Source organism: Protopterus annectens, chromosome 10.part0 (genome assembly GCF_019279795.1).
Source record: "Protopterus annectens isolate FY-2018-M chromosome 10.part0, PAN1.0, whole genome shotgun sequence".
Lineage (NCBI taxonomy): Eukaryota > Metazoa > Chordata > Ceratodontiformes > Protopteridae > Protopterus > Protopterus annectens.
In genome coordinates, this window is record NC_056744.1 from 16,497,626 (window position 1) to 16,515,224 (window position 17,599).

Genomic DNA, 17,599 nt, shown 5'->3' on the forward strand with positions numbered 1-17,599 from the left:
ATCTCAAAGTATTGTTAGGAAGTCAGAAACTCAATAATTGTGACTTCTACAAACCCAGCTGTTATAATCCACCTTTATGTAAAGAATTAGAAATGTTTCTCAATATATGTGAACTACAGATGTTAGAAATGTTAGAAGATGATACAAAATTCAAATATTATAATCTAACAAAAAAAGAGAAAGATTGTTTAGATGTTCTACTTAAAGACGAGAACATACTTGTTCTAAAAGCTGACAAAGGGGGAGCAATGGTTTTGATGGATAGGAAAGATTATGAAGGAAGGATGAAAGAAATGTTATCAGACTCCAATTTCTATAAGCCAGTAACTATGTCTGAAATTAAGAAAGGTTTTTCACTTATAGAATCATGCATAGTAGAATGGTTCTATGCAGGTAGAATTGACAAAAAAATGAAGAGGAACATAACTAACAATAACCCGATGATTAGTCGGATTTTTGGAATACCCAAAATCCATAAAAATATAGATTCTCCCCTTTAAGACCAACAGTTGCCAGCAAAAATAGCAAATTAGAAGGGATGTCTATTTTGGTAGATAAACATTTACAGAAAGCAGTCCCGAAGGGAGTCACATATATAAAGACAGCTATGACTGTATGGCAAAACTGAACAATATTAAGGTCTCTGACTCTGATATACTAGTAACATTGGATATAAATTCTCTCTATACTATGATTCCTAATAAGGAAGGTATGGAGATGGTTAGAATGGAATTATTAAAATCAAGAGATTTTCTATAAATACTATTAGTCTGCTAATGGAAATGGTAGATTTAGTATTAAGTTATAATTATCTAGAATTTTATGATGAATTGTTTGTCCAAGTTAATGGGGTAGCTATGTGTGCGGCTTTAGCACCTAGCTATGCCAATTTATTCATGCAAGGTTGGGAAACAGCAAATATATTAGAAAGTAGGTTTGTGAAAAATATCATCAAAATGTTAAGATTTATTGATGATATTCTGATTATTTGGAGTGGGACGGTCGAAGAATTAAATTTGTTTTTGAAATATATTGACAATGTCTGTTCTTATATTAAATTTTCATATAATTCTAGCACAGAAAATATTAATTTTTTAGATCTTACCATATACAAAAAAGATGGAAAATTAGTGTCAAACATTTATAAAAAAGAATTTCAAAATAATATGTACTTACGTTATTCAAGTTTACATCCAAAAAAAAAAAAAAAACAAACAGAATATTGTCAAAGGACAAATAAAGAGAATAAGTAATTTAACAGTTGATGATGAAATTTTCCATTTAGAAGCTGATAACTTCTGTGAAAGGATGTTAAGTAGAGGTTACCCCCAAGAAATGATTGAGGAAATTATGATAGAAGAAACTACAAATAGAAACAAAAATGTGAAAAAGAAGTTGAATAGAACATCTTCAGCAGATTTTACCACTGCTTTGGCAGTACAAAATAGTACTGATTCTAATGTTATTAAAAATATTGTAAGAAAAAACTGGGGAATTTTTAAAACCAATATCAACTTACTTCAGAAGTTAGGAGACAAACCCAAATTTGTGCAAAAAATTTTAAAAAATTTTAAAGATTTTTTTCAAGGAAAACTTAACAAAATTAGAGTTGTAGAAGAAAGGAAAGGAATGTACAAATGTTTTAACTGTAATTATTGTAATTATTTATACACAGACAGGCATGAGATTTTAGTGGGCAAAACTAAGATATATGTTCCATGCAGATTTACTTGTAAGTCAAAAAATGTTGTCTGTTTAATAATATGTGTAGATTGTAACCATTTTATATAGGTAGAACAGGAAGGGAATTGTTCAAAAGAATTTATGAACATCAATATGCCATAGGCAAAAGAGATGTTAAAAATGCTTTGGCAAAACATTATTTAGAAGGTAAATGTAAGATTAATTTCAAATGTTTAGTTATAGATTTTATCCACTCCAATGTTACAAAGATAAATATTGAAGAAGAATTGGGGTGGCTCGAATACTGCTGGCAAGTGAGATTAAATGCGTGTTTTCCCCCAGGGTTAAATAATAGAGAGGAATTTATTATGTATCAAAAAAGGAAGGGTTTTAAACATTAGGTTAGTTTTTAGGTACACACATAGTTTATATTTTAAGCTTAGTATTTATACAATATTGTATTTCAAACACAACTTTTAATTGGAATGTTTAATTGAAGCTGCTTAGTAATTGCTAAGAGTATTTAAATGAAGCAGCGTGTTGTAACCATTAGTCTGAAGAAATCTCCCTTTGGAGATGAAAGCGCTCACTTGTGGTTAAACCTAGCTCAACTACAGCTTGTTTTTGTGTGTTTTATTGGATTTTACTCTGTGGATTTTACTTTGTGGATTAAACTTCTTTTTGTGCTATCCTGCCATCGTTTCTTTTTGGATTTCTTTAGAAAAGGGTAGGAGCAAATTACATAGGAAAAATGGGAATTGTGGGAACAATACATACAGCGGAAGAATGAGGTTTAAAGGAAGGCAGGACTTAAACGAGCTGAGTAATGTTTGAAAATGACTGGGTAGATTATAAATTATGTATAATGTTTGCAGCTGGGAGTGTGTCAGTATGGTTTGTGATGTAAAATACTTGCAACTAGGATTCTGTTGGTGTGTTTTTTTTTCATTTGTATACATGTATAATTGCCTATGTAGTAAGTGATAGTTTAATAAAGATGTCTCCTGTTAAAAAAGGCAGAAATTGAATAATTTATGTAATGTTGCTTAGGTTATATGATATATAGCAATATATGTGAAGTAAAATGTATGTTATATGAATTATAGTGTGATTAATTTTATATGAATGTAAATTTGCCTATGTAACAAGTGATAATTCAATAAAGGTGTTTAGAAAAAAAAGAAATATACTTGAATAAAAACCTTTCCCTATTAGAAAAGAGGGGACAGCTTCTATCATCCCCTAAGTCATCAGATGCAGAAGGACAGGAGGGGAAAAGAAAGACATGATTTGGCTGATGAGGCAGTATGAATCCTCTGAAAATGAAGGAGGCATTCCTATTGCCATCTGTATCCCTGATGTATCAGTCTCAAAACCTAATTGTCTGAGATTATCTGTTGCCAGAGAGAGAAATGGAGAGCCAGGTTTAGAGGAAGATTTAAAGGCTTGCCAGAGTTGGAAGGTGGGCATTTTGTAGATAGTCATTCATACTTGTTGGACTGTTCTTGCTTCCAGGGGCTCCTCATTTCTTTCTGGAGCCTATTGCTATTGTTTTTTGAATGACTGCTTGCCAGAAGCTTGCCGTGCCCACTTAGTTTGCTTTTTATAAAATGGGTCAGTGGTAATCTTGTTAAAGAAAAACCTGAGACACCCCTCACTCCCTGAATTATCTTCCCTCTCTCATAATACTTTTTCAGGACCTCTGCAGACGATGGACCAAAAACAAATTTTCTATCCAAAGAAGAATTCAGAATTTCGGGTTTAACATCCTTAGGTAGATTCTCTGTATGCAAAATAGCAAACTTTCTTATAACAGTTGTAGTAGCAGCAACTCTGGAAGACACATCAGCTGAATCACAAGCACAACTCAAATAGTGTTTTGTCACTTGAAACACAGAAGCTGTAAGATCAGATAAAGAGGACTTTTCTTCAGAAGAGGGAAAAGAAGCTATAATGTTCTGTTCTTCATATTCTTAAAATAAGCTAGCCTAAACTTTAACGTAAGAGTTTGGCAATTAAGAATTCTAAAATAAGTGTGGCAGAAGAATACACCATTTTGCCAACTCTTTCAAAGGCAACCCATCCTTATCAAAGGGGGGAGGGTTTATCATTTACCAGATGATTAGTAGCAGCAGGTTTTATCAAATAAATCACTGCAGGGTCAGGTCTGGGATTCGAAAATAAAAATGTATAAAACTGAGGAATTTTATATAATAATCAATCTGCTTTCTTAGGGGCAACAGGTTGGCTGTCAGGCAAGTCACAGCCTGCAAGTTGTAATAAATCCTATTTCTTCAAAAACAGTGGAATATCATTATGTTCCCTATGAAACAGCTGATTCATTGTAGATATGGTTTTAGAAAAAAAAACAATTCTTATTAGGGACTCTCTTGAGGACAGAAAACAGATGTTGTCCCCTCACAATCATTTTCCTGATCCATAACCTGAAAATCTTCAGAAACTGAAGAATTTTATTTCCTCTTACTAGAAGTATCAGAAAAAAGAAGGATTAAGAGCCTGAACTAAAGCCTGGGCTAAGTCTAATATATCAGTGCCATCAAGAGTAACAGAGACAGAGGAAGATAACAGTTTAACCTTCTTTTTAAACAGGAGATTCCATGAAAGCAGGCTGACTACTGTCAGACATAATACCCCTGGTAGCGGGTATCCTAGTCTGGCTAGTCAGAGGTATTCCTTGTTCCTTTCTCTGAGGCCTATAAGAGAGATTCTCCCTTGCTCAGTAGGGGTATGTCAACAGCCACAGAGGATGTGTTTAACCCACAGCCCATGTGGTCTGAGGAACTAGAAATGACCACAGCAAAGTCACCTATCTGTGGCAGAGGACAAAATGGAAGTTTTTTCCCTGAATGGAATTTATCTGGCCAGTAATGGTGAAACACTAGGGGACCATCAATCCTCAAAAGCCTGAAGAAGAGACCTCTTGGGCTGCAGGAAAGCTGTGAAGGGCTGGGCCCCCAAATTGTTGATTTTATTCAGCTTTGCTTGATGGTTTAAGTGCATGGCAGGTGCCCTAAAGCTTTGGAAGCTGGCTGGCTGTTATACCTTATGCAGGATATAACTCCATATAGCTAAGGGTACTGCACCAGTGATCAAATGATGAACATCACTTTGTATCTGCATATCCCTATGCCATACCTATCAGAAGAGAAAATAAAACATTATGTCAATGGTTTAAATAGGACAGGCAACTATCATAGTATAATCATTTACTCTTTATTTAATTATTAATTATATGTGGAAAACATTTAATTGAAAAGTCTGAAAAAAATTATGCAAAAAAATGGCAGTTCCTTCATGAAGGTTGTATGTGGCCCATTGTTGCTACATATCAAGATATGCTGGAACAGAAATATGGATTTGTTGCAGACTGAGATGATTGAGATGTTATAATTAGGGAAGTGGAGTAACTTCTGGTGTAAAATTAGCATAAAGATCTGATTAGTTAAAATCTGATGAGAGCTTTGGTAGAAGGTGTCTATACTCAGTGAACAAGTTCACACAAACTTTCATGATCTGTAACACACATATATTACAATACATTCATGTACACATATACACAAACACTATGCACACACACAGACACACAGACACACACACACACACACACACACACACACACACACACACACACACACACACACACACACACACACACACACACACACACACACACGCACACACACACACACACACACACACACACACACACACACACACACACACACACACACACACACACACACACACACACACGAACAACAAAACTAACCTATTTTCTGGAAGAACTCTCTCTTCTTTTTGAATGATTCCAGCTGGTCTTCATCTTCATCCTTAAAAGAAAATATGTAAGCTTTAAGTATAATAACATGATATTTACATTTTTTAATTAAGTTATTTGAAGACAACGCTTTAAAGATTTACTGGTAATGAATAAATTAATCAATGTCTTAAGCAGCCCACCTGGTGACAGGCAACATCTTTCCTATCTTTTTTGCTGCCTGTTAGTTTTTGTCATGCTTGTTGATTGTTGCTTATTCCCCCACCCCAACTCTCTCTCTCTCTCTCTCTCTCTCTCTCTCTCTCTCTCTCTCAGTCTCTATTCCCTATCCTCAGGATGTATGAGATTACCTTATTTCATGCTACCTTTAATTTTGAGAACATCTGCAGGAACGAGTGTCTAACTGTATATGGAGAGTGCACTCACTCACTGGTGGCCAAGCAGGTGATATGTGAAAACAGAGACACCCCATATTATAGCCATTAAGTCTAAATGTTCCATTGCCATAAGTAGCTTGGCCTTTAGATATCCTTGGTACAAAGGTGCAGTCAAGTATATGCTATATACCCTACAGCAGACATTTGATATGTGCTACAGGGTAAACAGTTTAATCAGAAAACCCCTCTATATTTGTAATGATTGCATTTATTTATGTCCAAGCTATCTAGTTATTTTTTAAACCCATCATATAAGTAGCGCCTTTTTTCAGTGCTGAAACAATATTCTGTGTGAAAACACGCACTATCTTGGGGGGGGGGACTGGATTTACTTTCTTTTCAACAAATCATGGTATACTCCTGATTTGGTCTGAGATTCTGGGCATCGTGAAGTGTAAAAATCAAGATAGGTGACTCTGGCATGATGTTTTCCTGGATACAATCATCTGATATGAAAAAGGAAAACAAATGTTAGATAACTTGAATCTCAGTGAGACCCTTAAGACAGCTGTGTTTTCTTATTTAAGTCAACAAGGAACCTAATTGTCTCTAATGTTGATCTTGCAGCTTTAAGCTTATGTTTATTAACACAGGACTACATGAAGTAATTAAAAAAAGAAAAAAAAATCAAATACTGTTTTATTATTTGGGGACTTCGGGATCCAAGTCAACTACACTACAAACTCCTGATGTTTTCTACCGTTTAAGTCAGACTTCATAACAGTGCTATTTGCAAAAGCCTCACTAGTCTAAAGACTAGTGTAAACAAAGACTCTTTGTACCAAAGGCAGCCATAAACAAACTCTACAACAAAAGGAGGAAGCTACTACAAGATAGAGCAAAATCCTTAAAAGGTAAGACACCCTTGATCACTATAAGTAAAAAACTAAGAGCTCTCATAAAATCATCCAAAGCAAATTTTGAGAGAAAAATAGCTAAAGACTCAAAAGACAATCATAAGGCCGAAACCTGGGAGGAAACTCCCAGATATGCTCAGAACTAGTTCAAAATGATGTGAAGATTACTGATCCTACAGACATTGCCAACATACTGGCTGACAGGTTCAAGAACTGCTCTCTCCAGCAAAAACACAGCATCCATGGGACCTGATGGTGTCCATGAACTCGAATTAAACCCACAGCTAGGACAGCTGTTTAATCATAGTCTTACCTCTGGATACGTACCCAGGGGAGGCGCGACTGCACTGTGGTCCCACTTCACAAACTTATCTGCAAAGCCATGGAGAGGATCATAATGGACCTCATAAATAAAGACATAGGGAATTTGCAGACTTTGGATCCATCCCAGTTTGGCTTTGTCAAAGGCAGATCATGCCTTCTAAACTTGGTTGACTTTTTCAAAACAGTCACCAAAGCCATTGATGAGGGAAAGGCAGTCCATACAGCCTACCTCGATCTGGTATCATTGAAAAACTCATCAGCTTAAATGTTAACCCATACATCACAAGATGGGTTGCAAACTGGCTGAGAGACAGAACCCACAGGGTCAGAGTTGCTGGCGCCATGTCAGACTCAAAGCCTGTCAGTACAAGCAAACACAGGAGGGTTATTGACTGCAAACTGGGCCATAGTAGAAAACACATTTGACACAGATATCCTTCAGAAGGGTCTCACAGAAACGGATAACTGGTGCCAGAGCCATGGCCTAAAGTTAAATGCCAAAAAAAACAAGGTTACCCCTAGCTACCAAATAGGTGGCAATCCACTGAGCACAGAAGAAGTTATCAGGGACCTGGGGACCCAGGTTGATAGTAGTCTGTCATTCGACACCCATGTAGCTAAAGTAGTTAGGAAGACCTTCTACATTGCCCACCTTATCATGAAGGGATTCTCATCTAGATCAAGGGAGGTCATAGTCTCCCTATACTCATCACTCATCAGACCAATGATTGAGTACAATGCCCCATTCGAATGTATCTGACCCGACACTTGCAGCAGCTGAAGGATAAAGGGTCTCAAACATCTTTCCTATGCTGCCCGACTGAAAGAACTCCAGCTCTATTCAGTGGATAGATTCATCACCCAAAGACTTATGCTGTGGAATAAAATCGTATATGTGAGGCAGAGCATGGCCTTGTTCAAGAGAAATCTTGACCAATGGATGGGAGATGATTACCTCAGTGTCACTGCTCAACAGAGGCACAGCAAAATAATGGGTATAGTTCCCCATACTAAAGGGGTGGCATAAGCCACATGAACCTATGCAACATTGCAAAACTCCAGCCCAGAAATAACTTCATTAGAGGACAATGCGAAAAACAAATATGGATACCCTGAGTTTCTCTGACCACGCAGAATCCTTGAAGAAAATATGACATTTACATATGCAGAATTTAGGAATGGAACATGATCTTACAGGGCACTGCTGGCAGACAGAAACACACTAAACGTTTGGCAGGGAATAAGTACTGCTATATGCAACTAGATACCCAAACTGACAGAATTATGATGGCAATTACAATATTGCTGAATTCCAGATGACTTGATAAGACCAAAGTTTTTCACTTCATTAACCATTAAACCTATGAACCTATTAAGTTGGGCAACAGTTATCAAGCTGATATAAAATGATTCCATCAAATCCTGTACATTTCAAGATATCCTTAGTTTCAATGCAGACCCAATTTTTGTGATGATTAGACAAATACGTACCTACAAAATAGCTGCCAAAAATGAAGGTACACAAATAAATGAACTATGAATAAAGTGAGAAATTCTGTGTTTTCTATTACAACCACTACAGTAGCTCCTTATCATAACAGTCACACCATTTTATTTTATTTGTCTTCTTGGGAAGGAGTGTCTTGATGTAGCATGCAGGCTTTAATAGACAGCATCTCTCAGTTTAGCATTTATCATTCAACATTGCTCATTTCACATTTAGTTGTTTGCATGCAATATTCAGTGATAACTATTCACTGCATAGAATTTAGCTTGCAGAAAGTAACATTTAGAAGTCTGTATTTAGCATGCAGTAAGTAGAATATTTTATTTATTTATATATTTATTTAGTTATTTATTTATTTTATCCATTGTGTCAGTGGTGGCTCATCCTATTGGACTGCAGGACTGCAGCCCCCCAGCTGAAAACCAAAACCAAAAAAAAAAAATCACGCATGTGTGAGTAAAAAATCATGCATGCATGAGTAGAAACCCAAATCTGGACTGCTCTTCACCAGTCCGGATGAAGGCAGCAGTCTTACAGATGCCCCAGATGTTTCTGTGGTTACAGCCGCATAGACCGGAAGGGGATCAGACTGCAAGGTCTGCTGTCTGTACTCATTCCGGAATGCATGCATGCATGCTTGGCTGGAAACAGGACTCTAGCTGCTGAAGAGAAACGGCGGGCTGCTTTATGCTGAATGAGAAGTTATGGTGGGCTGCTTACTGCATGAGAAGTTATGGCTACTGAAGGAAAACAGACTGCATACTGAGGAGTTAGGGAGGCATACGGACTGCTTAGAAATGTGATGCAGGAAATAGGTACTTGCTTTAGGGGCTTTGCAACAGGGTGTGTGTGTGTGTGTGTGTGTGTGTGTGTGTGTGTGTGTGTGTGTGTGTGTGTGTGTTTGTGTGAGTGTGTGTATAAAATGCCCCAGTTAACTATAACTGGAGGCTAGAGGGAAACCCAGGTTCAAACCCTCAAACTTGGATACAGGTAGAACCTGAATTCCCTGCCCACTGCCACTTGTGAAAAGCATTCAGATTTTTGCCTCATAGTTTTGTTCTGTTCCTCATAAAATCTGTGGATTTCTGGATTTTCAGACATTTGAATTTCAGACTTCATATTCTTCAAAAAGTACATGACATACAAAACATTTTATTCTAGAAATTTTCTAAGTTTATAAGATTAATATTTGAAATTTGTCCCTATTTTTGGGGCTATATTCCCCCATTACTGGCTTTGTCCAGGTTGTTTTGTGCTAAGAGGTTGAGAGCTATGGTGAGAACTGAATTCACTAAATGATAGCCATTTAAGTTTTAGTCTTCCTATCTTTCAAGAAACAGCTTATTTGGCATAGTGGTATGTTGCTCTGACTGTATTGCACAGGGTTCTGGGTTCAAGACTTGGCAGTGAAATGCATGGTGGTAGCACAGCATTTTATTCTAGCAACTTTCCAAGGTTATACAAGCAATGTTTAAAATGTGTCCCTGGATTTTGGGCTTTTGCCCCCCCCAATAAATTTTGGCTTTTTTCAGATTTCTTGTGCTCATGAGCTGCAAAGTTGATAGATACAGTTTAGTGTCGAGTGAAGTTTACAAGGAGCTAAGAGCTTCAGGAGAAGAGAAGTTAAGTGCTGCTTATGCTGAGTCTGCTTGCATTGTTAATAGTATAACAGGTTAAATACTTGCTTTCGATGCAGAAGGTTGTGGGTGCTGCTCCCACAGTATGTAGATGCATTGCTGATACTACACTGTGTTGTACTTTTAAAGGGGGTGGATGCTGCAGTCCTGAGAATGTCCTCTTTGGCGGAGATACCTAGTAACTTTAAACCTGTTATCAGTTTGCCATCCATTCCCTATTGCAATATTACTAGCTTATCATTTAACAGGCATTTTATTTGTAGATGAAACAATGAAATATAAAGTTGATTGCTAGCAGCAACCTCTTCATTAGTTACAGATCTCTTTAATGTGGAATTATTTAGACGGCTTTTACTTCTGCAAAGATTGTGCATATTTACTGATACTGGTGGATTGTAGATGTTTGATTAGTGATGATGGAAATGTTCTGAATTGGGCAGTTTTGTCATTTTGGTGCATGCATTTTTTCATTGTTTACGTTACTGGAAAATTGTTCAAAACGGTAAATTTAAAATGCCCTATAACAACTGTACTGTATTATACAAGGAATATAATTTAATACTATCTGGAAGGTATATCAAAGAATACATGTATGTTTCGTGTGTAAGGGACCTATGATTTGAAAACAGCACAAAGGTAATCTTTATCCACCACTGGCCAGATGCATTTTATTTGGATGTGGTGTGGTGTGGGTTTCAATGCTGTTTCAATGAATGTGAGTTTCAAGGGCAGATAAGTTTTAATGCCAAGTCTATTTTCATTGTGAGACTGCATTGCTTTGTTTAGCAGATGTCTATTAGTGTTTGTGCTGTAAAATGTAAAATAAAACTTTTAAATGAAATCCAAATCATTGTAGAAGTAAAGCAGTATGCACATTACAGTGTTTATGGTAAATGGGGTGAAATAGCCAAATAATGGGACATTGGAATGGCTGCAGGGGGGGGCCCATTTGACCATGATTTTGTGAGGGGGAAGGACGGCAAACTCAAAGACAGCCCTGGCTGAACTATACCTGTCAACTCTCTAGATTTTCGCAGAATGAATAAATTTTACTTCTTATTTTTGGTTTGTTCCTCATAAAATTTGTGGTTTTCTGCAAATCATTTAGGGATGAAGTCACTAAATAATGACAGACATTGAATTTCAGACTTCATACCCTTCAGAAAAATGCCATGCTATAAAGCAAGACATCTTATTCTATCAACTGTCTAAGTTTATACAGGAGCAACTGTTAGTACTGTTTGTATGTTCTCTCAACATATTTGGCCTTGTCTAGATTTCCTGCGTTAAGAGGTTGAGAGGTATGTGCAAATAAATTGCTTTATAGAATTAGGTATAACCAGACCTCTCAACTGTCCCCAATTCTGGCTCAAAATGTTGCTCTCTCTCCCTAATAATCCCTACGCAAAATGGCAATTTTGGAAGAAAACATGGATGGTTTACAATTAATAAATAATTGTAATGATCAGAGTTATAGATTACTTTTATTTCAGAAATTCTCTTATTTTGTCAACTACTCAAGTTAACAGTATTAATATTAAAAAAAAGTGTCCCTTCTTTGACAGGTTCCCAGCTGTATTGTGTAGCTATTTTATAATTTTGCATCACATTTTTGGTCCATTTGTCATAAAATTGTGGTTTTCTGGCAAATTAGTGGCAAATCATTAAAGACTGAAATTACAAAATAATGACAGACATTTGTGTTTCAGATTTCATACTCTTCATAAAATTCATATTAATGCAAGACCTATTATTCTATTATCTTTCTTAGTTGTTTGTAAGAGCGATATTTAAAAATTGTTGTTTTTTGGGGGGCTTTGTCCCACTTCTATTTATGGCTTTGTTCAGATTTCTTGCTTCCAGGTTGAGAGGTATGACAAATATGTCAGGGCCATCACCGTCAGCCAGAGACATTTCAAATTGTGACATGCTTGTTGCAACCCACTCCCCCATGTAGTGACTTTGGATGTGTCCAAGCAAGGCAAAGAGCAGTTATGCAGTGTAAGTGTGCAGAGTATCCCCCATCTAAGGTAGACACAAGTACTATAGTGGCTTTTCATCTGTCCTTGATTTTGCAGAATGTTCTGGTTTTATGTCATATTTTTATACTGTTGATTTATGCTTATAATTATTATTCAGAAAATGCATGAGTTGCACTGCCTGTTGCTCTGTGTTTAAGTAGCAAGACTTTAATGACCATCAGGTAAGCTTATCTGAAATTGTAAGATGCAAGTAAGGTTTTATAAGCATACTGTTAAAGAATTACCAACATCGAAAGCCTTTTTGTTGATATGGAATGGGTCATTAGTTGATTTGGAAGAGTTTTTGAGATGCCTTAACACTACCACTACATTCCTGCAGTTCACTTGGGTGATTAACCTGGATCATATGAATTACCTTGATGTCCACTTATACAAAGACACATAATGAAAAGTATGCTACTAGGATCCACAGGAAAGAGACCTAGTCAAACTCATTCCTGCATTACACTAACTCCCACCCCAAGCATCAAAAGAGGTCAGTAGTTAAAGGGCAACTGGTTCGAGCAGCCCGCATGATCTCCAGAGAAGAAGATTTTCTTTTAGAATGCGACAACTTAAAAACTATGTTCTTGAGGAGGGAATACCCAGCAGACTTGCTTAATGAGTTTATGCAGGAAGTGATAGGTAAAAAAATAGTAGGGCATTTGAAGCCCATAGTTGAGGAAAATACAACAGCCACTCTGAAGTTGAAGAGGGAAGACCTGAGTTGAAAAAAAGTACTTTTTGTAGATCTATGGTGGTTACATTTAACTCAGACTCATACCACTTGATGTCCATTTTTTATAAGAACTGGGACATTTTAATGGATGACTTGGACATCAGGGCACAAATAGGAGAAAGACCTATAGTTACATACAGAAGGGGCTCAAACTTAAAAGACCTTCTTAGAAAACGTTCTAACTACACTAGAACAGGATGTGTAGGGCTGTACAAATGTGAGTCTTGTAACTGGTGCCACAAGGTGAAATCGGGCAGCAAATTTACAGTGAATGGTATAGACCATTATGTAAAAGGTAAATATAAATGTCAGTCCAAGGCAGTGGTCTACATGGCCACATGTGACCAATGCCTAGCATTTTATGAAGGCAAAACAGAAAGGAAATTTAACGCCAGAATTTATGAACACAACTATGCCATAAGAAAGAATAATATTAACAATGCATTAGTGAGGCATATTCAAGACAACACTGGCCACAATTTCACATTAATGGTAATAGACTATGAAGACACCAGTGACAAAAACCCTTGGGGACTTCAGTTAGAGTTAAAGGAGTTAACGTGGCAAATCTTACTACAGGCATATAGATGGCCAGGGATAAATGACAGGATGTCCATCTCTCCTGTATTGAAATTAAAAGCCCTAGAAAGGAACAAAATATCTTAAAACATTTGTTAAGCAGAAGCACTTTTGTATGTATTTTGCTTTGGGAAATATTTTAGCATTATATGAATATTTTGACATGAGATTTTTAAAAATGACTTTGGTTTTAGTTTCATTCTATTTATAACCATTCATGACACAAGTATGAGACTAATTAATTCATCTTTTAATCACAAGTTTTAGTTCTATTTAAGATGTAACAATTTCAACTGTAACACAGTCATCAAGGGGTTAACTAATGTTCTATCTCAGTGTTGCTTATCTAGCTGCCTCTCTTTGCTTACCCAATCAGAGTGTTTTGTATATGTATATAAATGGTTGTCTTACATTTTAATAGTGTCTGATGAAGTTAACACTTGTTTAACGAAAGCGCTCACATTTTATTTGTTTTTCTTATGGATTTTTATCATTAAATACACCTTTGGTTTATCATCACCTGAGTGATCTGTACCTATGAAACTCTGCCTGCCAGCACTTTTATTTATTTAAGTACTTATGTTAGTCAGCTTGCAATCATTATTTGGTTATGCAAGCCTTATTTCTACTTTTAGATCAGAAAAAATAACCCAAAAAGCTGTAGTCCCATTGTAGAGCCCTGTATTATGCAATAAGCAACCTCCGATGAGATCAATTGGTAAACCCTACATTGATTAGTTATGTCTAGTTATTTAGCCAGTGTTTTACCCACTGAATATAACACTAATTGCTTTTAAATTGTTAGTTGTTTCCTACAATTAAACAGTTTTAAATACCTTAGTAAGGTTAGAATAAGCAACAGGTACTAACTAACTCTGTTGTGTTCTTTTATTGAATAAAACACAAGAACTGTAGGTTGAGCGCTTTCATCTACACAACGTAGATTTCTTCAGAACATCTAATGCTTTCAATCCTTCACTTTAAATACTTTTTAAAAAAGACCGCCAAATCAACCACCTGATCAATTATTCATCCAATTAAATTCTTAAAAACACATAACAGCATTCTCTTCTTCGTCATTTATAATAATAACAATAATAATAATAAAATACATTATGTGTATTTATAGGTATGAATTTTAGATATTTTTACTTATTGTCCATTTTGTATCATAGAGAATTTTATTATTATTATTGTTTGGATTTATCACAGTATCTTATTTGAAGATTTTATATTAATTATTTTTTTACGTATAAATGATAAAGAAGAGAATGTTGTTATGTGTTTTTAAGAATTTAATTGGATGAATAATTGATCAGGTGGTTGATTTGGCGGTCTTTTTTAAAAAGTATTTAAAGTGAAGGATTGAAAGCATTAGATGTTCTGAAGAAATCTACATTGTGTAGATGAAAGCGCTCAACTTACAGTTCTTGTGTTTTATTCAATAAAAGAATTTGGCTATAGTGGATCGTGGTGTTTTGTCCTGGGGAATTTTCTGTTGATCGAGTTTTTGGTTTATTGTGTGGATTCCCTGGACATATTTTTGTGAGTAACTCTGTTGTGTTGTCACACAAACTAGCACTCAACAAAGTCAATGAAGAAAACACAAATCCAAAAGGAGCAGCAAAATAGCAACAGAATTTCTTCAATGACGATCCAGGTAAAATAACAGATTCCACTACGTATTTATTGGAACAAAAAATTAAAACATGCATGCTGGCTTTCAGACAAACCTTTCATCAGGTAAAAGTTCAAATTAATAAGCACAGTACATCTGCTTCAATAGCATGTCCTTAACTCATTAACAGCCTTTGCAAAACATTACCTGCTAATGACATCATTTTCTAAGGAAATATTTTAAATTCCTGCAATATATATAGCACAGTGAAATTCGATTTTGCTACTATATTTCAAAAATAGATTCAATTAAAGCATCTCATTCAGACAAGATTCAATAATAGTACTCAAATGTATATGGCATTTAGCATCTTGATATAATGTATTTGTAAAGTCCTCTTCCCTAGCATCAGGAGTAATAATCCCTACAAACCAAAATTTAAAATCAGCCTTATCAATTTCTGTTTTCCTGTGTCTAACGTGAGCATTAAAACATGCTCCCTACTTAAATCTTACACAAGGTTATGCTTTTAAAATCTCAATGCAAGTTCAGTCTTCCCTATATAATAAGATAAATTACACCTTTTAGAGTATAATCTGATTCTCCATTGAAACAGAATGTTAAGCAAGTGTCTGGATCAATGAAAGAATTGGCTTCATTGATATACTCAAAATATGCATCCCTCTCATTTAAAAGTTCTCTTCATAACAACCTTAGGTCCAACCATATTAATGTTACGTAGGAGTTCCTTTAAATTCCATCCTCACTAATATACAAAAGTTGAAGCATCACCTACCACAGTCTTAATTTCAGAATAGTACAGACTATCTGAATCTGCTCACCAGTGTGCAAACTATCCCTGCATGCAACTCACTGTAAACTTGTTAAAATGTTTATCTGCTCTTGAGAAGGGATATCTGGCCTCTATTTTGAATAAGCATTTGCAATGCGGTAACAATGAGCTGCATGCATCAAGGTATCTAAAAGTACTGAGATGATAATCAGACAGAACTGGGACATCTTTTGCACTAATTCTAAAGCTAAGGTTGTTATATATGTTACAACATTTTTATATAAATGAGGATATAATTTAAAAGAACAGCTATGTAACACTAACATGGTTAGATCTAAGGTTGTTAGGAAGGGAACTTTCAAATATAGGGCATATATATTTTGTGAACACATCTATGAAGCCAATACATTCATTCATCAAGACACTTGCTTCAAATTTTATTTCAGTGGAAACACAGATTGGAATAAACAAGTGTTTTGTTTAGTTAGCGGTGTGCAAAAATCTATAATTATAAGATCATCTGTGCCATTTAAGTAGGGAGCCTGTTTATAATGCTCTGGTTTGGTACAGCAAAGCTGTCAATTATAAGTCTGATTTTAAATTTCTGGTACTAGGAGTGTGACTTTATGAAGAAGTTATTATCTCATGAGAGAAACTGGCAAATATGTTTAAATTCCACCAATGAATCTTCTTAATGAGACATTTCATTGAATCGCTTTTTGAAAAATAGAGGCAAAGCCCATATGACCAGAGTTCAGTTAAAGACTGGGGCACTGAAAGAGATGGGCAATGGATAATGGGAAATGAGCAGCACTCCTTTCACCCATCCCAACAGGAGGTTTGGGGGTTCAGCATGCAGCTAGGAACCCTTTGTTGAACACCATTGAGCATTCCCAGTTGTGGAGCATGTGGCTGTGTGGTAGTAGTGGGCATCTGAATGGGAGTGTCATCCACAAGAGTGATGTCCTGATTTCGCATGCACATTCCACCCCATTCAGGCTTTCCCTCCCCTTCATGCCCAAAGTCCCACCCCTAGGCACAAATATGATTCCTGCCTCCTGGCTCTCATTCTTTTTAAAAAAGGAGTGGTGATCTCACCATATGAATGCTGTTAAGGACTCTCTTTTACTGTAGAGGGAGGGCCCACATGTGTCTAGGGTTTTGTCAGCATTTAGCTGCACCCTCCTACTCTGGAATGATGGACAAATGAAAAAAGGGTAGATATCAGTGGCAGTGGAGGCATATGGCCAAAAACAAAAACAGACACAGTTACACTGAGACTAATGAATGAATGAATGAACAAACAAATAAATGAATGAAACAAAATAACAGTTCTGAGGTAGTGTTCTGTGACTCTGATATCCTTTGAATATTTAGCTCTGTGTATGAGTTATAAGGATTACAATTTTGCAGTCCAGTAGTTGGTCAAAGGTTTTAAACCAGTTCTGAATTTTCTGTGATGAGTGAGGTCTAATTTTATTTACTATGACGAGGTGTAACACATTTAATATTTGCTGTTGACTGCTCATGCTTAATAGATTTACTTGCACAATAACAGATCTATTCTCCCTATGGAAAGTGCTGACCCTGCTCATACTAAAATAT

The 17,599-nt window shown here is 36.0% G+C and overlaps 1 protein-coding gene across 3 annotated transcripts in view; it reads right to left on the bottom strand.

The window, feature by feature from the left end:
- The window catches only part of MYO15B (myosin XVB), a 1,190,858-nt gene that overhangs the window by 610,129 nt on the left and 563,130 nt on the right, over positions 1-17,599 (bottom strand). For all 3 annotated transcript variants that reach the window (XM_044084949.1, XM_044084950.1, XM_044084948.1), the window contains exon 16: positions 5,474-5,534. In XM_044084949.1, the coding sequence (XP_043940884.1) occupies positions 5,474-5,534 (61 nt within the window). The remainder of the gene's footprint in view (positions 1-5,473; positions 5,535-17,599) is intronic.